Source organism: Phragmites australis, chromosome 14 (genome assembly GCF_958298935.1).
Source record: "Phragmites australis chromosome 14, lpPhrAust1.1, whole genome shotgun sequence".
Taxonomy (NCBI): Eukaryota; Viridiplantae; Streptophyta; class Magnoliopsida; order Poales; family Poaceae; genus Phragmites; species Phragmites australis.
Window position 1 is genome coordinate 12,707,501 of NC_084934.1, and position 24,414 is coordinate 12,731,914.

At 43.4% G+C, this 24,414-nt stretch overlaps 1 protein-coding gene across 1 annotated transcript; it reads right to left on the minus strand.

The window, feature by feature from the left end:
• Positions 1-16,952: 16,952 nt before the first annotated feature.
• Positions 16,953-23,439, minus strand: LOC133890938 (zinc finger protein VAR3, chloroplastic). Its single transcript, XM_062331583.1, has 5 exons — positions 22,695-23,439; positions 21,607-21,724; positions 19,109-19,461; positions 18,927-19,025; positions 16,953-18,445 (listed from the first exon to the last, which is right to left on the minus strand). The coding sequence occupies exons 1-5, from the start codon at positions 23,345-23,347 to the stop codon at positions 17,308-17,310; spliced, it is 2,361 nt and encodes a 786-aa protein (XP_062187567.1). The 5' UTR covers positions 23,348-23,439; the 3' UTR covers positions 16,953-17,307.
• Between the last annotated feature and the right edge of the window lie 975 nt (positions 23,440-24,414).

The following is a 24,414-nucleotide window of genomic DNA, read 5'->3' on the forward strand; positions in this document are numbered from 1 at the left end:
TAAATAAACTCAGGCTACAAGGATATAGATCAACAATAATTCAAGGTAGAGACAATGCGATCAACATAGGTTCTACCCATAAAAGCCCGACATCGACTTCCTATACATGCAAACCTATACATAAGCATAACTTATCAATATTTAGACTTTATTCCATTCAGCTGACAGGGTTCAATATGATAGATGCTTGCCTTGATGCACTGGTTCACAAAGGTGCGGCACCTCAGGATCGACCTCGGTCTTCGGGATCGATGGATTGGCATGCTCTAAGAAACATAACGCGTGCAATGATAAGCATAAATAAAATGCAACAATATAAGCCACAAGGTGCAAATGATGAAATGCCATGAAATATACATTAAAATGTAGGAAAACATTTTTCCTAGCTAGAACAAGTCATAAGAAGACTAGAAAAATTGGTTTCATCCATTTTGGACTTGTAAAGAATTAATGGTGAATTAATGAAGCATAAGCCTAATTAATTAGCCTAAAAAATTTGATTCGATATTTAATGTCTGGGGATATTTTTATTAGATAGAGTAGTTTATTATGAAACCAACAAAATTGGTTTCATAATTTTTGGAGTTCGTATGAACTAATTATAAATTTTACAAGTTATCAGCAGAGGCTGATGAACAGTGCACCCGGATACTCCGGTGAAGGCCGGATACTCCGGTGTACCGGAGACTCCGGGAGACTCTCTGGCAGTACCCTCTTGGTTATTTTTGGCTGGGGCTCACCCGGAGACTCCGGGAAAGGCCGGATACTCCGGGGAAGCTCCGGAACTGGACTGTTTTGAGGGGAAAAATGCCCGGAACAAATTGTGATCTTCTCCAAACCAAAAGGGAAAATGTTTGAGTTAGTTCAAGGGTTCTACAACTCATTTAACAACCTAGAAACTCGATTCCTAACTCAATTTCATCAAAATCCCTATTTTTGGTCCAAAACATCAAGAACTCATGAACTTTGCTAAAACTCAAAATCGACCAACCAAACCACGAATTCTTGTCATGGGAAGCCTAAGGGACTTACCCACTGAGCTTGTGAAGGTTGGTGACCACCGGGAAATGGAGGAAACGCTCGGGAGACGATGAATTCCGGTGTTCTTCATGTTTTGACCTAGAACACCAAAAGACACTAAAATCGGTTCGAATCCTTCGGGAAAATGAAAATGAATTGGAGGGATGGATAGCTTGTGAGCTTGTGATCGCAATGGTACCACATGCATACCTTCAATCCCTCTCTTGAGCTCGGATTTTGGAAGAAATGGAGAGAGGGCTTGAGAGGGGAGTGTGAGGGAGAGGGAGCTCGGGTGGGAGGCGTGAGGGAGAGTGAGGAGGAGAGAGAGTGGGTAGGTGGGGGCTGCCACTTGAGTGGTTGGAGGGTGGGTGAGGTGTGGGGCCGGCCAGCTGGTGGGTCCCACATGCTAGAGAAAGAGGTTTGTTTCAACTGCGAACTCAATTCTTTTCTCTCTCGAATTTCTTTCTCTCATCCAATTGATTTCAAACAAAGTGCTCTAGTACGCTAAAATAATTTACCTCAAAAATAATTATGACACTAATGATGCATGATTAAGCTTAATCACGCGATTATAGAATTTGGGATGTGATAGTATGCGGTCACTACATCTATCAATTGCATAGATAGATTATTTTGAACTGCTAATGAAATTAAATATCGGAACATGATTCCATTCATTACAGGAGAATAAGTCTCATTGAAATCAATGTTGGGTCTCTGCATGAATCCTTGTGCTACAAGCCTCGCTTTATATCTCACCACCTCGTTGTTTTCATTCCGTTTGCGGACGAAAACCCACTTGTATCCCATAGGAAAAAGTTACGAGGAGTAGGTACTACTGATGTGAATACCTCTCTTTTGGAGAGCGAGTGTAATTCTGCCTGGATTGCATTCTTCCATTGTGTCCAGTCCGAGCGCTTGCAGCACTCTGCTATGGTCTTTGGATCTGGATCATTGAGAAGATCATTTGCAATCTTTGAGGAGAAGTATGTGTCGACAATTGTAGTCTTTCTGTCAAATGATTCTCCAGAATCAATATAGTTGATGAAAATTTCATCTTCCCTTTCCGACTCATCGTGATTTCCCATTGTGATTGAGTCTGGGTGTTCCGATTTCCCAGCATCAGTATTTGTGTGCACCGTTGAGCTGGGATGTGGATGTTGAGCATCCACTGGATGTTTGGTATCCTTAGGTTTTGGGTGTCTTTCAACTTGACATTGATTTGCATTTACTGTTTTGGAAGAATGATTCCTCTGTTTCCGCGGTAGCTTGCAAGAAGCTTTATCTTTTGTGTCCGTACTTCTCCCCCTCTTATTTTGATTTGGGAGTTGAGTGATTTTATTTTGTACCTCCACTCTTTTAGGCACATTCCTAGTAGGAATATAGGATTTAGTGACACCTTTATTATCAGTAAATGCATCTGGCAGGTTATTTGCAATATTTTGCAAATTTATAATTCTCTGAACTTGGAGTTCAGATTCTTGAGTACGTGGATCTGAGGAGGAAATGTCTGTAGCATTCCAATTAATTTTCTGTCATTCTTTCTGGTACTTGAAATCTCCCCCTAATGCTAGGAAATGTTCCTCATCAAATATACAGTCAGCGTAACGAGCTATAAGAAGGTCCCCTGTTAGGGGCTCTAGGTATTTTATAATCAACAGAGAGTTATACCATACATAGATCCCCAATTTCCTGTGTGAGCCCATTGATGTACACTGCGGTGGTGAGATCGGTACGTATATAGCACAACTGAACTTTCACAGATTGGAAATGCTTGGAGGATTTTCACGTACTAACTGTAGTGGGGAAGCAGTGTGATATGCAGTTGGTCGCAATTGAATTAAGTCAGCAGCGTGTAAGACTACGTGACCCCAACATGAAGTTGGAAGGTTGCAATTATGTAATAGTGGTCTTGCAATGAGCTTGATTATTTTGATAAGAGATTCGGCTAAACCATTTTGATTACGGACGTAAGGTACTGAATGCTGGACTTAAATTCCTACGGCCATACAATAATCATTGAAGGCACGTGAGATAAATTTAGCCACATTGTCCATTCGAATGGATTGTATCCTATGTTTAGGATAATGTACTCGTAATTTAATAATTTGAGCAATAATTTTGGAAAAAGCATGATTTCGTGTGGATAATAGACACACATGTGACCATCGTGTAGATGCGTCAATGAGAACCATGAAGTACCTGAATGGTCTAGTTAATGGTTGAATAGGACCACATATATCACCTTGAATGCGTTCCAGGAATTTAAGTGGTTCAGCTTTAATTTTAAGATAAGAGAGTCTTAAAATTAATTTTCCTGTGGCACATGCGGTGCACACAAAATCTGAAGATTGTGGGAATTTGGCAGTATTTATACCATGACCAATTGAATTGCAGATAATTTTTCACATCATTCCGACACCGGGATGACCTAGGCGATCATTCCATATTTGGAATGTGTCAACATTATGAAAAATTACCTTATATGCAACATGTGGTACGGGTTTGATGTATGTATAGTACAATCCTGAGGATAAAAAGGGAATTTTCTCTAGTATTTGTTTTGCATATCCGTTATTTTTGGTAATGAGGAGATATTACTCTTTGTTGTCATCATGGGTTTCGATATGGAAACCATTTTGACGGATATCTCTATAACTTAGTAGGGTATATGTTGAATCGGGATACAAGAGTGCATCGTCGATTGTAATTTGGGTACCCATAGGGAGAGTGATTATGGCGCGACCAGAGCCAACAATCATAGCATCGCGTCCCGCGATCGTCAAACATTTCCTTGACTCTTTTTCAGAGTTTGGAAATATTTAGTCTCCCTTAGTATAGAGTTAGTGGTACAGCTATCCACTAAGCACATCTCCTCTTCCATTGGATTGTTTCCCATAATCATCTATATATATAAAAATAGAGAATATGAAATTCTTCATAAATATATATATAATACATACAACTCTATTGAGTATCAATGTGTTGATACATTATTAATATACAATAGTATAAGATGACAACAACCTATTACAACACTATGTAGGACATAGATATTCATAATATCTAATTAACTGAGAGCCTAATTGAGGTCTCCAAATAAGTCATTGGAAGCAAATTCCACAAGCATATTATCCATGCTCTCAAGGTCCTCTTGCTCTTGAAGAGTGATGTCGTTGTTCGGTTCTGGATGAACATTTTGGGAACAACTTGTCGTCCTAGTGGTGTCAGGTTGAAGATTGAAATGAGCTTCAAATCTTTTGCCTTGAGTTGGTCAACTTTGTCCAACGGACTTTAGGTAAAGATCAACCAAGTGTTTTGGGGTGTGGCATTTCTTAGTTGCGTGGCTGTAGCAACCACATTACGACAAATGTCAGATTTATCTTTGTTGTTGAAAATGCTCTTCCCCTTGTTATTTCTATGGATTTTCTGCTTCTTAATGTGGTTGTGACTACCTTTGAAGTTCTTTGGACGGCGTTTGTTGCTGTTGAACCTCTTTGTATTCTGAATATTTGAATTTACTTCAGGTAAAGGTGCAGTGCCTGTAGGGCGCTGGTGATGATCCATTAAAAGAAGTTCATCATGCTTTTCAGCCTGAAGTAAAGTATGAATTAATTCAGAATAGTGCTGATAGTTCCTAGCACGGTATTGTTGTTGCAATACCCTATGGGCAGGAAGCATTGTAGACAAAGTTTTTTCTATTTTCTCCGCATCGGTGGGAGCTTTGTCACAAAAAAGCATTCTTGAGCAGATTTTGTGAACATCATGATTGTATTCTCCAATGAATTTAAAGTCCTGGAGGCGAATGTTGGACCATTCGCGTTGTGCATCAGGTAGTATTACTGCCTTTTGCTGTTCATATCGCTCTTTGAGCGAGTTCCATAGGTCATGTGGATTTTCATCCATCAAGCATTCAGATTTTAAATCTGAATGTAAATGGTGCCTTATGTAGTATAAAGCTCCATACTTGATTTGATCTTGAAGTGGCGGGTCTCCTTCTTGAGGAGGATTAATTGCCGTCATAAGTCCACAGGATGATAGACTTATCTTCATGTCCATTGCCCATGTTAGATAGTTTTTGCCATCTAACTCGAGTCTTTTGAACTCAATATTGGACATTTTGTCCTACAAATTGACCAATGATTGAATGAATTTATATTTTGGGTAAATTAAAGAATCATGGTAATGTTGTAATAGTGCAAAATTGTAAAGTCAAGTTAATACTTGAGTTGGATAGTGTAGACCTCAGATTATATTGGTAACACATTGAAAGTAGTCACCAAGATGATGAAAAACTTTTAGTAGTGGGGGCATAATCTGTAATTATTCAGTAGATGTCATGAATTCCACTAACTTGTGTTATTCAAATCTTGTGTTAACACTATACAGGTAATCACCAAAATTGGTGTAGACCTTCTTTAATTCATATTCACATTGGGTACGCACATAGAGGATAATCACTATGTGTAAACATAGTGTAGATCCCTCAGTAGTACATAGATACTACCTTGTGTATGGCCAATATGAGATATGAATTAAGGCAATCACCTTAAAAGGTGTAGACCTTGGTTCCAAATTTGATATTGGGTACACACATTAAGGATAGTCACTACGTTTAAACATAGCGTAGATCCCATAGTACTATTTAGAGTACTACTTAGTGTATGGCCAATATGCGAAAGTTTGGAATATAGTGTTATATTAAGTGGAAGAGGCAATCACATAGTTTGAAATAATAAGTATTTTGCAAGAAATATAATTTCTATTGCAAAAACAAAGTTGTAAACATATATATATATGTAATAAGAATGCATAAGGGCAAAATGCATGTAACATATTAAATTTCTAGAGAGAACAGGTACTGGAACATATATATTTACAACATAAACAGAACGAATCACAATTATAGTTAAAGACAGGGGCTATAACGTGATTTTACAGAACTGTAAATATTAAATACTGAAATTGGCTACAAATATTCTAAAACTCAGGGGGTTTCCTGTAAAAATGCCATTATTTCAATATTTTTCAGTTGATGGGCTAAGAGAACCTCGGTTGTGGCCTTTTTGGCATTTCGTTCCAGCCCATAGGTGCCCCCCTCCTCCGCAGCATATAAAGCCTGGCCGGTTAGGGTTAGGGCCTTTGTGAGCCGCCGTCGCCGCATGCTTTTGGGGACCCGTGCCGGCTGGGTTGTGGAGCCGCCGGTAGAAGGAGAGAGCAGCAGCGGCCACCGGCGGAGTAGAGAGCTGTAGCGCGACGTGAAGAGGATGGCACGTCGGCCGAGCGGAGGGTGGCCGAGCCGCCAGGCATGGGGACGCACCGAGCACAAGGCGTGTAACACCCTAGGGCCGCCAAAAAATCTGGGATGTCACTAAACTACGCAACCTACAACTTGCCATATTAATAAAAAAAATAGCAGCATCTCCTCTATGAAAATAAGCATTGAGGAAGCATTAATACAGATAAACAAGATATGCAGATTATCACAATAACGGATAAAAACATCCTAACATGAACCAAAAGGAAAATATTAAGTTTAACTTCACCACCACACTTTAAACTTCAAACGTACGACTCTAATGACTAACTTTATTTATTATTACAGCACAATGATAAAAAAAAATATAGGCATGAAGTGCAAAACGTGCTGCTACATTCCCATCCCTTCACAACATGCATCAAATACCTGAAAGGAGTAATGCAAGGGTGAGATATAAAATCCCAGCAAGCAAACTTGTTTTGGTAAGTTATTTAAACCACAAGTTGTTTAAGCATCGATTTAATACAGTTTTCTCAAGACATAAGACATGTTAGGATAGTATTAACAACATTAAAGAATAACTTCAAATAAAGATCACAACCACATGTGTAACTTCATATCCACAATAACATATAAATGTTATTAATTTCCAAGAATGCATATGAATGCAATGATATGTCTTCTTTTACATCGCACCCCTCCTCGGGCAACGTACGATGTGTACCGGTATAGTCGTGATCTTTACGACATAACTTCTAATGCATATGAAAATGCAAGTGTACATGGTAGAAATATGCTGCAATTGCATTAAAGTATACTACCAATAATACTTCAACTTCATCCTCAAGTCAAATAATAATATAGTTCACAAGAATTGTAGCAACGTAAGGATAGATATAAGTCAATGATTAAACATGGTTAAACATAAAGCATAGCATAAAGTTCAGATCACAGTTAAATTGTCATGGTTCTGAAATAAAGGTATAGGTGATGAAAATAACAAGTCAAAACGGTAGCAACAACATAGCTACATTTACTTGCCTTCTACCGACGATAATGGCCAACTTCAAGTGTGAGACGAAGAACCACCACCTAAACATAACCATAACTCAGCACCAACACTCCTCATAACATGCAAATACATAAAACAAAGCGCTCCTACGCCTGAAACCCTCAATCAAGATATATCGACCAAAAACAGCACATACGCATTAGTTTGACAGGAGCAGCAGTACTTATCTTTTTCATAACTATTTTTCTACCACAGATATAATAGCAAACGAATACATTTCAGAAACAACAGAACAAGGTCTACAACGTTCGTTGAGATTACACAATTTTCTCATGCCTCTAAGGTCTCCTAAATGACATAGCAAAACAGCTTAGAAACCTGTCATCAATTTCAGACCGTAGCCATCCAAACCTGTTTATCTCTAGAAATACGCAACAAAAAATTCTAAAATTTTGTGGACATGTAGATCATAACACAAGCTTCAAATTTTGTATCATTCAGATCTACATAAAACATCTCTAACAAGGCCTAATCAAGTTCTGAACTTCTACAACGAAATCTGTCAACCATTAATTGCAGAAAAGTTCAGAATAGCGTAACTAGAGTTACAACCAATGAAAAATTGCATTGTTCACACCATTGGAAAGCTTAATGAATCCTCTACAACCTTCTAGCATTCTGAAAAATTAGCTCAGCAACTAAGATGCCTAAAAATAGAATAGATCTACACTGACAGAAATTCGATAAAGGTACAACAATCAGATTCAGATAGCAATATCTCCTAAACCACATGGCCAAAAAATCTGAAATTTCACTGGTAGCTAGGTTTCGACGTTAGCTACAACTTTCTAGTTGATCACTTCCACATAAAAAAATCGTCTAGGTCGCCGAAACATCAAGAACACGCACACTGCTCAATTTGCCTGCGCGTAGAACACTCAGTTCGACCCCAAACCACAAATTCCCCTAACCAAAACCTCTCAAACCAAGATCTACCACCCATAAACATCAACCAAAATATGAAGAACAGCAGCAGAATTGTTACCTTAGGGCACCACAGCAAGAAAACCCCAAAATCCCCTAGCTCCAAACCTCCTCTTCCCCTCTTCTCCTTGCTTTCCTTGCTGCCCTTCCCTTCCTCTTCTTCTCCTCTTCTTGGCTGGATTTCAGCAGCAGCAGCCACTCTAGGGCAGGACTGGGAGACGCCACCACAGGGGAAAGAGTGGGGGGGGGGGGGGTGGCGGCACAGTAGAGGGACGTCTAGGGTTTTGGCGGGGTGGAGGGGAAAAAGAAGGGGGACGCCTGGGCCTTTGGGGGAGGGGCTAGGCTAACCGGCCCAAGCCTAGGTTGGCTCAGCCCACTCTCATGGTTAAAGCTTCTCTATTTTAAAAGAAATGCACTGCTACAATTTGCCTCAATTTCTTCTCTTTTCTTTCCCGACGAGAGCGATTCAATACCGAAAAACCGGAAACGACGACTTCCAATTTCCTTCCAAAATTTTAGGGCATTACAAGGCAGCTGAGGCGACGTCTGTGGTGACAGCGGCCGAGCCGCTGGGTCTTGGGGCGCACCGGTCTGAGCCGAGGGACGTGCGGTCGAGGTGACGGCGGTGGCCAAGCCGCAAGGCCTTTGGGCGCGCCGAGGGACGGGCGGCCGAGGTGGCGTCAGCGGCGTCGGCGGCTGAGCCATCGGGTCTTGGGGCACGACGGTCCGAGCAGAGAGCGGCTGAGCCATCAGACGTGGGGTGTGCCGATCGAGCGAAGGGCGGCCCAGGCGGTGACGGCGGCCGAGTTGTCGGGTCTTGGGGTGCGCCGGTCCAAGCCGAGCCAGCCGTTCAATGGGTGGCGCTCGGCTCGCCGGCCGAGCAGCCGTGCAGGCGGCCGAGGGGGTGCACAACCCCTTCCCCCTCGTACGCGCATGTGCCTGGGCATGTTTAAATGCCCTCGCTCGGAGGGGAGGCTGGAGGCCGCAAGGGCTGATGACCCCGGGCGGAGGCCCAGACGGCGGAGTGGCGAAGCGGCGAAGGGTGCGGCCGAGCGGCGCAGTGGGGGTAGCCACTGTGGAGCCGGCAGTCGACGAAGAGGAGCCGTCGATTTGGATGAACGGCGCTGCGGCCATCGAGACAGTGGTGGATGGGTCCTCAGAGAGGACTTCCACGACTTCAACGCTGGAGTTTATGAAGGCTGGCGTGTTTAGATCGATGCCCTGGGAAGGAGAGGCCGGACTGTAGTCCGCCATTGCTCCCGGGAGGCTTCTGCCACGCCGGACCAGGGTTCAAAAATGCGACGATAACTGCCCAAAAATCGCGGTTACCAACCTTCCCGCTGCAGCTCGGTTTCAAAAATCGTTCGGTTACCGAATTTGAATTCAAAAAATTCAAACCGATTTAAAAAAAAATCCAAAACAAATATGATAAAAAACTAGAGGTAATTTCAAGAGTATCTGTGAAAACCAAACTTGAAACAAATATCGTTTGGACATCCAAATTGATGGGCAAACTTCGGACATATTTGTAATGGGCTCGTTTCTGTTCTGGGCCGAAAGAACAGTGGACTATGGCCCATTTACAGCCCACAGCGAATGGATAAGGTGGCGTCGGATTGGAGCATCCTGGCAGCACTACACTTTCCCCACCACGAATGCAGAAGCTCCACGAGCAGCGCCGGTGACATCCCGATCCAATTCGCCGAAGGACGGCGCAAATCCGGTGGTCAAGCAACGGTTATCGACCGTTTATACTCGGTTACCGACCGAATTAATTCGGTAACCGACCTGTGGTCCAGCTCGTCCGCGGATTTTGGCGCAAACTCGGTAACCGCTTCAACCCCATCGGTAACCGCTTCATTTTGCGCGATTTATGCAGTGTAACGGTTGGTAACCGCTGTAGTTAGCGCGATTTTAGCATTTTAACGGTCGGTATCGTGTTATTTTGATGATGCATTGCGTTATTAGTTCGGTTGTAACTGTGTAGTATTTTTTTTTTGTAAAATGCATTGTTCGGTGATGAGTTCGGGTGATTCGTTTATAGACCTTATTACATTGAATTGTCCATGTACATGTGAATGATGGTAATATTTGTGCTACATAATCGGTTATTTAGGTGTATATGATGCTAATATTCGGTCAAATAAGTTTATTAGTTGGGTAAGCATTGATAATTTTTGTTCAATTGAGTTGGGTAACGATTTGAACACATGTGGGCATATGTATTAGTAGGCTAACCTTCGAGATTTCTTCTTCCTACAGAGAAATTGCAAACTAATCGATGACAGATAAAGATGTGGTGTGGCAGCATGGGGACAATTTGGCCCCGGGTTTTAGGTGTAATTATTGCAATAAGTCGAAGAGAGGCGGTGGTGCCACAAGGTTGAAAGAACATTTGGCAGGGCGTGGATCAAATGTTGTACACTGTGATAGGGTGCCTCCAGATGTACGCGATTATTTCAGACGTGAGCTGGATAGGGCAAAAGATAAGAGGAAGGGAAAGGCAGACGAGAGGCTTCGGAGGAAAGAATCAGCTAGAGTTCAAGTAGATTTGACAAGCGACAATGAGGACACGGAAGAGGAATAGGTGCAGCGTGCCATAGGTCAATCAAGGGATGAGGAAGAGTTTAGGAGGAGGGCAGGCGAGTCCTACGAGCATGGAGGTGGTAGTGGTACTGACAGAGGGGGCTCTGTGTTAAAGAGGATGCTTAGGAGAGCATCGTCAACAAGGGAGCCACCACCAAGTGTCCGGGATTATAATGTTGCTTTAGCAAAATCCCCTGTGCAACCAAGGATTGACACCGGGTCATGGAGTGCCAAGGGAAAGAAAGCGAAGGAAGCTATTGGTGTGGCATTGTCGGAGGATTAACTCATGTCGCAGGGATCCCGAGAGACCCCTTTTTAGAGATTCGGCCGGGGGGATGATCCTGAATAAGTTCGTCGGAGAAATGAATGAGAGTAAATGCAACGGCCGGTGTTGGGGGTGATGACCTAGTGCAAGAAGAAGTAAATGCACTGGAATTTAGACAGGTTTGGGCCGCACGGGGGCGTAATACCCTACTCCTGTATGGATGCAATAACTGTCCTGAGGAAGTCCCTCAAGGATGTTGCTGGTTACAAGAATATTAGCCTAACTAAGAGCTTGAGGCTCCTTGTTCTTCGGCTGGGGCTGTGCTTGGTCTTCTCCGAGAGAGCTCGAGTTCGTATGTGTGTGTGTCCGTTGCCTATTGCCTGCGCTTGTTCCTATGTTGGTTTGCGTATCCTCTGGCTCTGGATCTATATCTTCGATTCGCCCTCTCCTTTGTGCCGCCGGCTCTTTTAAGTACTCGCCGGCTGCGACATGTCCTGAACGGGAAGGAGGGGGGCACAAGTTCCAAGACGCCATGACTGGGAAAGGTGTCATCATTTCTTCTGGGTGAAATGACCAGGGGTGGAAAATGCGTCGCACGCCCGGTCACCTGTCACCATAAAAGGCCTGGCAACGGGCGCCGTGGAGAGGGCCCACCGGGCAGCCACAGAGCAACCCGGCGTGCCCGCCCTGTCTTGTTCCTCTGCCACAGCAGGGCGGCAGACGGAACACCTTGATCCTCGTGATGTTATCCCGAGATAAGCCGGATGACGCGGGACAGGACCCGTGCAATTAATGACCCCACACCTCTCTGCCAAAACATGGTAGGAACTGACGCTGCGGCGGGAGCAGTTGGATGTGTCAGGCCACGCACGCTCATTAAATGTGGCCTCGGACCTCCGACTAGTGGACACCTCATCGGCGGGCCCCTCGGGGTCCTTTCTGGGTCGTCGGGGCACCGAGTGCTCGGGGGTACTGTTCACCTCCCCGAGCTCTCTCTCCCGATAATGCCTATCCTTGTCCTCGGGGTACCGGGTGCTCGGGGGTACTGTTCAACTCCCCGAGCACTCTCTCCCGAGCACTCTTGCACGATCCTTCAGGGAACCGAGTGCTCGGGGGTTGCCACGTGTAGCCCCGAGCACTCTCTCCTGAGCACTCTTACACGGATCCTCGGGGAACCGAGCGCTTGGGAGCTGCCGCACGCAGTCCCGAGCACTCTCTCCCGGAACTTAGCTCTTCTGATCGTCGGGGGACTAGGGTGCTCGGGGGTGACTGGGCACCTCCCCGAGCACTTTCTTCCCGGTACTTTAGGCTCTGTGGATCATCGGGGAACTGGGGCGCTCGGGGACCACTGACTGTGGCCCCGAGCACCTTCTCCCGGGACTTGAGCTTTTCTCATCCTTTAGGAGGGACCTCGTGGAATGGCGCCATGTGGCGAATGGCTGGCCGGGCCTCGGGACTCAGGGACCCCCGGTTCTTGATACACCGACAGGCATGGTCTAAATTTTTTCACACTTCAGGCATTCCTGGCAGAAGGGCGGATGATGCATTCTTTATCGCTGCAGTTAAAGAAACACAAAAATGGGGTGAGTGATTTAGTTTGCAATGAATTTATTATTGTCATACTTCTTTCTTTTTGAGGTCTGATCATTTGTTCTGTAACAGGCGAGGGTGTACCATCTCCAACAGGGCGGGATATAGATGGTAAGTATCTGGACGAGAACGAAAATGCTTTAAAGAAAATATTTGATAAGTGGAAGCTAGAATGGCCAGAATATGGTGTTACTATAATGTGCGATTCATGGACGGGACCGACGCACATGAGTATTATTAATTTCCTCTTATATTGCAATGGTCGTATGTTTTTTCACAAGTCTATTGATGCGACCGGCTACAGTCAAAATACAAAATATTTGAATAAGGTATATTATTTTTCTCAGTTGCTAACATAGTATTTAAATTGTTGCATATTTATTTGGTTCATTCTTTTATGCAGGAGATAAGAGCAGTGGTAACTTATTTATGTCCACAAATTATTGTACAGATTGTGACTGATAACGGGTCCAACTACAAGAAGGCATGTCAGGTTTTGAGAAGGGAATATCCTGCTATCGCGTGGCAGCCTTGTGTGGCACACACGATAAATTTAATGTTAAAATCGTTTGATGATTTTAGAGAACACGACATTGTCATCCAAAGTGCAAGGGCTATATCACGATGGCTGTACAATCATTCGAAACTACATGAAATGATGAAGGCAGCAATTGGTGGATTGTTGGTGAGGTGGAATGCCACAAGATTTTGAACTAACTACCTATTTCTTGATAGCTTTCTACGACGAAAGGATAAGTTCATGCAATGTTTGGCATCTAGTGAGCTCCAGCAGTCTTGATACATTAGTTCTGATATTGGGAGATATGCACATAGTTGCCTATCCAGCTTACCATGGTGGGACAATCTAAAAATGGTTGTCGATTCCGTCCAACCATTGTATGCATTCCTCCATTTTGCGGATCAGGACAAAGTGCCAACATTGAGTGAGGTGCTCCTGAGATACACCATTGTGAAGCATGAGTATGAATCATTGTATCAGAATGATAGGGATTCTCTGGATAAGTACATGGCAATTGTCGATCGTAGAATGAATGATCTAGCCAATGGGACATACATGAATGCCGGTAATACACTCCTACCACTTTTCAAATGCTTGTGTTTCTAATGCTTTTAGTACTAATGTTTCGATCATCAACTTGTAGTGGCCGCTTTGAACCCCCGCACGCATTACGCGTATGGCACAGGTCCAACCTTGTTCGAAGATCTCCGTGAGGCATTTGAGAGGCTGACTGATGTTACTACTGCCGCAGAAGCAATTATTGAGGCTAAAACGTATCGGACAAAGTCTCTCTCATTCTCAGGTCCTCTAGCTGCACGGATGGCTTGTGACGGCATGACTCATCCGGGTACGAAAATTTTTACATATCTATCTGATCCGTCATTTTACCTACTTTTCTGAGCCTCATATCACTATACCTACTTGCAGCGCAATGGTGGTCCATGTTTGGTTCGTCTACACCTACACTATCAATGCTTGCTAGACGCCTAGTGTCACAGTGCGCATCATCTAGTGGGTGTGAGAGGAACTGGAGTACATTTGCTTTCATCCACACCAAAGTTCGCAACTGATTAAGCTACAAGAAGCTCCATAAGTTGGTGTATGTCAACTACAACCTGAGAATACAGAACAACTTGGATGCAGGTATCAGGTCAACTCTTGATGATGATCCATTTCAGCGGCTCATGGAGCTCACATTGAATGAGGATAACAATCCGCTCCGGGACTGGATGGAGACCGGGAGATCAAATGCAGCCCCTGAGCTTGACGAGGAGGACACAGATAGCGACGTACCCCGCCTACTCACCTGGTGACAGACACAGTGAACACACCTGACTTGCAACAATGGGCTGCTACAACGGTTGGTGACACACACACGGGAAAGAGGAAGAAGCAAATGACGCAAAGAAAGAAGAGCAAGAGGACTAAGGGCAAGGGCAAAAGACAAGTGCAAAGCGATGAGAGCACGAATAGTGACCCAAAGAGCCCAACTTACCAAGAATCGAATGACAGCAGCTCAAAGACTGACAGCGGTGATGATGATGGTCAAGGTGGTGATGCTCATCCAGGCCAAACATCTGTCGTTCCTCCTGTGCAATTCACTGGTGAGAGTCAGTTTTCACATGTCACGCAAGATCAAGACCACGGTGCTCCATCCTCACCAAGGCATATAACACATGGTGGCCACGATGGACCACAAGATAGTGCGAGCTATTCCAGCAGCTATGGTATGGAGAGTAGTTTTGGATCGTATCCGTACCACTATCCTGCCCCTGATGCTCATTCAAAGCCTCATATTCAGTGGGTCTATGAGTGGCAAGACCCTAAGTTTTATGCCACTTTGCAAGGACAATGGTCAACCACTTCTGCATGGACAGGACAAACATGAGCTGAGTTTAAAGTAGAGTTATTATCGACACGACGGCTAATGCTAATGTCCACCGATGAGTACACTATGGCCGAATGTAATCGGCCCCCCAAGTTGGTGGTTCTAAAGGTGATGCAAATTTACTTTCGAAGGTCATGATAATTCCATATATATTTATTAATTTCAGGCGCTGCATATGTAATATACGCATATATTCGAAATAATAATTATATGTTCGTGCTTGAATTGCTATTACTATCTGTTTGTTGCCTTCAAAACATAAAAAATTAGCAAAGGTCATGCCAAAATTTTATATGATATTAGAAAACATATCATGGTTATATACTATTTTTCCTCATGATTTAGTGGGCAATTATTTGTTTATTATGATTTTTCAACTTAATTATTGATAATGCATCCACACATGTCGGTAATCACTAAAAATCGATCGGTAATCGCATCAATTCGGTCGGTTTTCAAACTGTCGGTAACCACCCAAACCGCTCGATTTATCGAGCAAACCGCTCGGTAACCGGTCCAAACCGACCGGTTACCGAGAGGGCAAAAACACGATTTTTTCGCAAAAATTCAAAATTTGCCGAATGAATTTTCTCCAATTTTTTTTGAATTTTTCACCGGTAATCGCGGTTACCGCGGTTTTTTGGTTACCGCCGGAGGTCGGTAACCGACCTCCGGTCGGTAACGTGAACCTTGCACCGGACACGGAAAATCCAGTTGCGGCGGCGGGTCTTCGTAGTCTGTTCTGCCACCGCAGTAGAGGGAGCCACATCGGCCATGTCTGTGGAGGTGTTAGTGGGTGGCACTGGAATGGAGGAAGACAACAGAGTGTACTCTGGAGAGTACAACACGCGCTCCTCCGGATCCTCCTCCTCCTCCTCGGATGCCACCACTAGCGTGTTGTCGAAGAGAGGTGCAGCCCCATTGCGTGCTGCCATGGTGGTTGGAGGGCCGACGGGGGCAGTGGTTGCAAGAGACATTGCAAGGGCTCCTTGAGCCCTTGGAAGGTCATGGTGGTGGCCACGACGGTGAGGACCACGTGTGCGGCGACGGCGACGACGACGAGCACGCTGTTGGCCGAACGGCGAGATGTGCCGCAGAACTGCCGCCTCCAAATCCATCAAACAACGAAGAACATCTCCAGTGGTGGATGAAGGTGAAGTCATTTTCTTTCTTTTACCTTGATCTGGGAGAGGCCTTCGTGCCTTCTCTGTTGGTGAGGTCGATTGGCCTTTTTTTCTTCTTCTCTTTGCTTCTGTGCAATGGCCGAATGCTCAGTGGTTGATGACGTGTTTGAGTAATTTTAAGAGAGTTTGAGAGAGTAAGAATTGTTCTTTAATTGATAGTTGTTTACACATATATATATACATGTTCAAAGGGCATGAACATGTCCATTCAATTGTGAATGGTTGCCCTTTGGATAATAACTGAAAAACAGTTATATTTGCTAATGATATGTGATCACATATTTAATTATAAAGAGATGTCCTTTTGTAACATTAATTACTCCGTAGCGCTGGGGTGACTATTGACCAAATGTTCGTATTACCGCAAAGTGCTTTTAATCTTGTAGGGCGAGCATAGTGTAGCGTTAGGAAACTATACGGAGGCTAATTGTTCAAATTCAGTACCGGACCGGAGTGCTCCGGGTTAGTAGGCTCCGATTGATGCAATACCAAGGTTTCAAGCTGATGACGCAACCGCAATGTTTCAAATGGAAGTGCAAATGCGAGCTATGGTCACGGTGCGAAGTAGCATCATGGAAGATGGCCATGCTGAACCTGTCAAATTGGAATACCCAGACTTCTGAACTGAACAGCTGTAAGCATATACATAAAGTAGACCCAGCATTCAAATATTGTTCTGAAACATACACCCAAATTCCACTGATAAAAACCCAAAAAGGAGAAGATACGTGGCACTGACTTATCCTTGAATGTAATGTTACATATAAAGTAATCAGTGAGGCAACATGTCTTTAACAACATAAATGGAGCCATGTGAATAATCACGGGTTGCATTATAGGCCCCTTCTTGTAGTACCATGTTATAATGTTGCAACTGTTAGCAAAACCAGACAAATGTCTAACAAATTTTAACTTTTCCTAGAGCTCTCACTTGTCACCCTTTAGATGCTTACGCTGCCATTCTCATTTGTCATATTTCATATCTTCTGTTTTAACGCCTAGTGCCTGCCGTCAAAGACACCACTTCTATCCCAATTTCTTCTTCCATTTCTTTGTAAACCTCTTGAACCATTATCTAGCTGATTACCCCTAACCCTGCGGCTCCTATCCAAGACCGGCCCACCATGATGCGTATCAAAACTGTTGGATCGTTCATTTCGTTTTGTTCTACTATAACTGTCCCCATTGGATCGTCTACCATTCAAGTTGAAGCTTCTGCCACGGAAGTTATCACTAATGTTTGTGGAAGAGTTGGTCCTAACTTGGAACCGGTCAACCATATCAGAATCCACATCATTGGGAAATGGTTCATCGTTACTGTAGGCAGGTGCCCTTTGCCTAACAGAAGCTTTGACAGGATTTCCCTGACAACGGCCTTGTTTACATCTAAGACCTTTGTCAATGTCCTCATCCAGATCAGAATTGATCCCATCATCACTCTCTGATCCAAAAGATGCCCTTCTAGATTTATTGGAACCACTCCGACCTTTGGTTTTATGCCAAGAATCAGCAAGATGACTCGATCTCAGGGAAGGGTGATCCTCAAATTCATCCTCATCAGCAGACACTGTTATATCATCCTTGGCTGCATATCTGGAATTTCTACTGTTATCAAATTCACCAAAACTTTCTGAATCAGAAGCACTCTCAAGATCAGAATAACTCATCCTTGACACTCCACCTGTCTGACTTCCTTTTGACAAGTCAAGCTCATAACTGTCAATGTCATCCTCTTCATCATCAAAATCATCAAAACCAACTCTAGAAGATGACAAGCTCTGTCTTTCCGAGAACTTATTCTCTCTTCCCTTACTCATTGTTTCAGCCATTCTGAATTCCTCATCCTCGGAGCCCCTAGCAGCATCTCTATATGGCATGCTGTCCACAGATGGGCTCTCTCTCGCCTTAGATGAATCAGCAAACTCAAATGCCGCAACATCTGCGCCATCTGACTCATTATCATCAAAATCAAAGTTCCATGCACTAGAAACATCAGACTTGCGTGGAGGTCTTTCCAATCTTTTCTGCAGTGCTGATTGCTTTGCCTCCATTTGGTTGTTGGCATACTCATCTGCAGGGCGGTCATGTTCACAATGGAAGCATGACATATTCCGCCTATAGTTCAAGAAATTGCACCTGAAATTTCATGTACACAATTCCGCTCAATATGTAAAGATATTAACAGTAGATACCAAATTAATTCATGAATGTTTGGAATGAGTGTGCTATTTTCAGTTTCCTTATTCCTCTGCGATCAACAAGTAGCCTCTTCAGAAACAGAAGACGTCACAGAGAACTATCTAAACCCGAGCTATGAATCTTAGATAAGCCATTCTTGTCCACAACTGTCTTTGATGATAGATAATCATATATAATAAACATGGATGCAACAAAAGATGTTGAAAATGCTAGGGGTTACTGCAGTGTATGTCCTAGATACCAAGTCATTCCATTTCACAACTGTGTTTAAGGACAGATAAAAATATAGCAAACATGGATGCAACAAAAGATGTTCAAAGGTGAAAGGGTTTAGTGTAGTATGCATTCTATACAGTTACTACAGAATAGGCTAGAAAAGTAGACCACCAAAAAACAGAACTGTGGTGAGAAAGCTAACCGAGGACATTCCCACTCTCCAGGGAGGAGTTGTCTTTTGGGACGCTTAGCATCACACTGCAAGCAAACATTGTTTTTCGCAAAGTTCATGAAGTCACACCTGCAAACAGACTCCAGAAAATAAGAATAACATTCCCTAAGTCAACAAAGATTTCATAAATTACAGGCAAGTGATTAAATTACTTAGGGCAGAGCCAATCTCCTTTTTTCATCTCTATGTCATCACGTCCCACTCGCTTCTTTGGTGGTGGAGGTGGTTGCTTCACCTTAGGAGGGGGTTTCCTTATTACAGGGGGTGGGAGATTAGGATCAATAGGGATGGCGCTCAGCTTGACAATCTCATGTATTAATTTCCGAGCAACAGTCTTCAAAGATTTTAATTTGAGAAGAGGTTTGTTCTCTATGGTTCCCTTTACATGATCAAAACCATAGATCAATAAAATACGCATAACATCAAGAGTCCGAGCTTCATCTTCTTTACGTGTAAGGATATAGCCCCTTGAGCATACACTTCGTAAATTACAAGAACTACATACCTGCAAATCAGGAGCAAAATAAAGAAATCAGGTCAGATTTTCTTAAGATGTATTACCATATTTGATATTTATTTATATGTTGGCATCTAAAAGTGGAGTGATCAAATTGTATGCCTTGGCATTCACACCCTTCATTGATTACTGCATACAAAAATACTACACTGGATTTTATATGATGCTGTAAGGAAAATAAAGCATTAACTAGGAAAAATGGGAAGAAGGCATGCCTTCATACAGAATACAGAACTTCAGAAAGTATAGATTTGGCATATGGTCAAGCTTTCACAGTATGAGAAAGAAAATAGTCCAAATGATCTGTGAGAATCGCAAGTATTAATATTTTATGAGAAGACCAAACTGTAATGGAAACCCCATCATAAATACATGACCTTATAGAAGGGCTAACATAAAATCAGTATGAGAGAACAAAACAATAAGAACTATAAAGCATTAGAGTGAAAAAGACATCCAAACGAAAAGAGGACATATGTCAGACAAGGTAAAAAGGATAGACAAACATCTGGCATTTTTTGTCATCAGAAAGCAATATACCATCAGAGGACACAGAGGTACCAACATAACCTATTTCAATCTCTTTTTTTGGGGGGCAGAACCTCCATCAGCTTTACTAGCCAAAAGCTCAGTTATCAAAAATAATACTCCCTCCATTTTACAATTCTTGTCCGTAACAGCCATGTGCACAAACTAAGGTGACACTAAGTCTAAGAAAATTGAATGAGAAATGACCACATATGCCCCTATTAAATGACATGCTACAACGACCTAACCTGTGCTGCATCATTGAAGTAGGAGTAGAGGGTGAAAATATTGCAATAATATTACACCTTTTTTCCTCGGTGTACAGCTAGTATTTTCAAATGGCGACTCCCAGGCGAAGGGAGGTATATTGTGAAATGTAGGGACTACTAGTAAATGCAAATAAGTATAACTACAAAGACAGGTAGTCTGCAACGAGGTGAGGTAGAGATACCACAGGGAAGAGACAAGGGGAGCAAAGAACACGAGGGGAAAGCAGCAGCTAAGGCAAGGTGTGGTGCTGGCAGAGGAAAAGGAAGCAAGCAGAGGTACAACCGAAGGCAAGGTGTTTATGTCTTCCTTCACCTGTTGTTTTTGGGACATGGCCAGCATTGTTAGATTTCTTCACTCCTCCACCCCACCCCCTCCTCTTCCTCTTTCCTCTCCTCCCAATCATGTACGCTAGGTCGACTAGGCATCAGGCAACACCCTGCTTCTTGCCTAGCACCTTTTACAACACAGTCTAGCACGAATTGTACGAGTCCAATGTGAGCAGATAATAGAATCCAAACCTTTCATCTCACACTGTTCTTTTTCTGGTCCCAATTATCTTTTCTCTATCTCAACTAACTCATAAATCTTAGACAATCTGACAGGGGAATCAGGACAAAACAATTTGGTATCAAAACCATTTAGTTCTTGTTACTTCATGCAAACTTCCTTCAGATTCTTGTTGCCATGACCGTATCATCGTGGCTTGGGGATAAGCTACACTCCAAGTAAGGATGAATCATAAATGCACCACAAGAATAAGGAATTTGCCAAGTAAGCAATTGTAGCGTTTTCATCAGTTTGAGTTTGTCTACAGGATCCACTGACTGTTGTGAGGGTCAATGCAGCAGTAGCACTTGGCCAGGGTGTAGGCAACTTAATAAGTTGCTGATGTTATCGATATGTGAGTACAAATTATTTGACTTCCCTAAATGTACAACCAAATTCAACTAGTCTTCAATGGAATCAGCACAAGTAAATAAACTATGTTTGCAATATGCAGCTGGACATTAGAGAATGCAAGATTCGAAGGAGCTAAAGTCTGTGTATTCCCAAAGTATGACAATTGCTGTGCCATTGCACTGTTAAATGTGAGACATCACATGTATCCCTCATAAACTCAATAGCATCTATATTATAATCAATAATAAGAAAGAAAATGATATTTCCAAGAGTGTTTCTTTGGTACATGTCATCCCCACGTTCACCAGGCACAATGATGACAGGAGACCATGATGGATGAGATACAAGTCAGCAGACGGAAACACAACGCAAAGTGGTGACATGGAATTTTTTAAGCATTTAGAAACAAATTTTGATTTAAAATATGCAACTTACATCGCCCTCATCAAGATGGACAAGTTTTCTTATCAGCTTTGCAGAAAACACCACTTTTGCATCCATGCTGGGGCACCCATGGCCAACCAATATTTGAAGATCCTTCCTAGGCAATGATCTGCATAAAATTGAGGGAACCAATAACATGACTATTAGTACACTACTCTTTATATTAACAACATCCAAATGACTACTATATTAACAACATCCCTTTCTGATTTCTGACACACTGAATGAATTTTTTTAACTAATTTTGAGACAACGCCAAATTTTGCATGTATGGTCATTACATATTTTCAGATACATCATACATTAGATTTGGTTTTCATGTGCTGTATGGATTCACCAAAAACAATTATATGCAAGGAAGCAATCTCTGATTTCTGATTGTTGTAGCAATTTACTCTCAACCCAAAAAAGAGTTACAATGCCCATAAGTATGCTAGTCCGTATAGCAACCATGAATTTCATTTCCGACTGTTGAAGTATGAGTGTAGTGCCCGCCATTCCTCATTTGCTTAGGCTTTTGGGGTCAACTGGCTGGTACATGCAACTCAATATGCTATAAGCCAGATGACCCGAGTTAAGTTCCGACATAATTTAAATAAAATATTGCAGCCTGCACGTTTGAGGCCTAAGAAAGCCTGCACGTGAAGGGGAGTGTTGAAGCATGAGTGGAGTGCTCGCCATTCCTCATCAGCTTAGGATTTTGGGGTCAGTTAGCTGGTGCATGAAGGTCAATACCAACTTTATCTCGAACATTAAATTTAAGGGAAGCTTTCAAAATTTCAATGCAACCTAAAATATAAAAGTAGTCCTGCACATACCAAGGATATGCATCATCCTTCTCCGCTTACAACAAGGACAAAGTTATGGATGTAATATCAAGATAATCATCTAATTTCAATGGACTACAATAGACGTAATTTCTTTGCATCAAGTTACCAAATAAAGAAGAGACACTTCATTTCTCATGGCTATGATCTATAAATATCTCATCAAATCCTTCTGCTAACTTAATATAGCTTAATTAACAATAAGCAACATATATGTTCTGCTAAATGCAACCTCAGGAGCAACAAACGTACTTGAGGATGTCGAACCGGTCACGGCCGAAGTTCATGCAGGCGTTCTTGACAGTGGTCCAGTCCCTGGAGAAGTCGAACCCGGCCTCCTCACTGACCTCCGAGAGGTCCATAGGCACCGCAGCAGCCATGGAGCTCTCGTCGGCACCACCGGCCCGCCCAAGGTCGAAGTACCTCTGCTGAGCGAGCCGCTCCATCAGTTCGATCCACTCGGGCCAGGGGTGCACCAGCTCCACCTCCCTCCGCAGTACTTCCTCCATGCTCATCCTCTCCACCTCATCGGCGGCCGCCGCCGTCACCACTTCAGCTTCCTTCTTCCGCTCATCCAGCTCTTGTCCCGGCCCCGGCTCCACCTCCAGCGGCGGTGCCTCGTGGGGCGGCGCGGGGGGATGGCGCCAGGACTGGATGCGGCGGAGGGCGGCATCGCGGGCTGAGAGGTCGGAGGAGCGGGAGCGGTCGAGGGCATCCAGCTGGTCGAAGACGAAGGAGAGGCGGGCGGAGAGGGCGGGGGGCTTAGAGGAGGGAGGGCTCGCCGATGCGGGAGGTGAGGGGGAGGAGGGAGAGGAGGCGAAGGGGCGTCGGAGGAGGAGATGGAGGAGGGATGGGGCGGGGATGGGGCGCCGGCGGCGGAGAAGCGATGGGCAGTAGTGAGCCATGTGATGGGTTTTGCGGCTGCCGGCCAAAACCCTCGCCGTATTTGCGGAGGAGAGTGATTTTCTTTGGGGGAAATGGGTTATCGGAAATTATTTGTCACTTGTAAGCTCGCTCTTGGTATTCGAGATGGACTATAAAACAATCTTGCTCTGGCAATTCCTAGTATAACACCGAAATGCCACTCATGTCACTGACAAGTAGGTCTAGACATACCTTAGTCTTTTTTAGCCGTAGACCTACCTTGTTAGTGACATAACACATTTTGCTAATATCCAATGGTATACGAAGTTATCATAATCTTATGACCGGTTGGTCCAACCGCGTTTAAATTTTTTTTGTTTGGCTAATTGTTATTCTAAGCTGCAAGTGGTGTTTGGCTAGTTTTAGTGTTTAGGATCATTAGAATTGTACAGATATTGATGCGCCATACAACTAGTGTTGATCCAATAGATAAAAATGTTGTTTATACTTAAGAAATTTCAGTCACAGTGGACAATATAGAAAAGATACGCACAACACATCATAGATCCTCGTGCAGTAGCTCCATAACCCCTCATGTACTAGGTTGACTCTACGGTGTCTACATGTCTATTGTCGTGTGATGTCTGCTAATGTTATTGTGCTGTGTAAGTATTCCTTGGTAGCTTGGGTGAAGATGGTTGGCTATGGTTTAAAAACAGAGATAATTTTTAATTGCCATTGCAAATGTCTCAAATCTGAGATTTGTTATCGCAAAATGATTTATCCGGTCTATGCCATCGAGTCTACAAATCTTACTCTTATTTCACCGTTAATTTTTTCCGTTAGTTTTCTTTGAAAATACCTAGTATGGCCCCTTCTTCTTCCTATCCCTTTCTCAAATTTTTTTAGCCTATTTAATACTAATATTTTAATAACAGCACGTTGAGATCTAAAATTTTAAGAAGTAGCCCCTTTTATCATGCCAAGAGCTTTGGCGTGACTACAAAGTTTCCTGGTGTGATCGAGCTGCCACGCTGGCGGTCGTTCGGCGCCATACCATGCTGCGTGCCAAGGTGGCAGACCTATGTCACACCAAGCTGGCTGGCGC

Excerpts from the sequence above, each read along its gene's own strand:
- LOC133890938 (XM_062331583.1), bottom strand. The coding sequence starts at position 23,347 with ATGGCTCACTACTGCCCATCGCTTCTCCGCCGCCGGCGCCCCATCCCC. Across the intron at positions 19,462-21,606 it reads TCCATCTTGATGAGGGCGAT|GTATGTAGTTCTTGTAATTT; the intron begins GTAAGTTGCATA and ends CCTGATTTGCAG. Across the intron at positions 18,446-18,926 it reads GGAGAGTGGGAATGTCCTCG|GTGCAATTTCTTGAACTATA; the intron begins GTTAGCTTTCTC and ends ATGAAATTTCAG.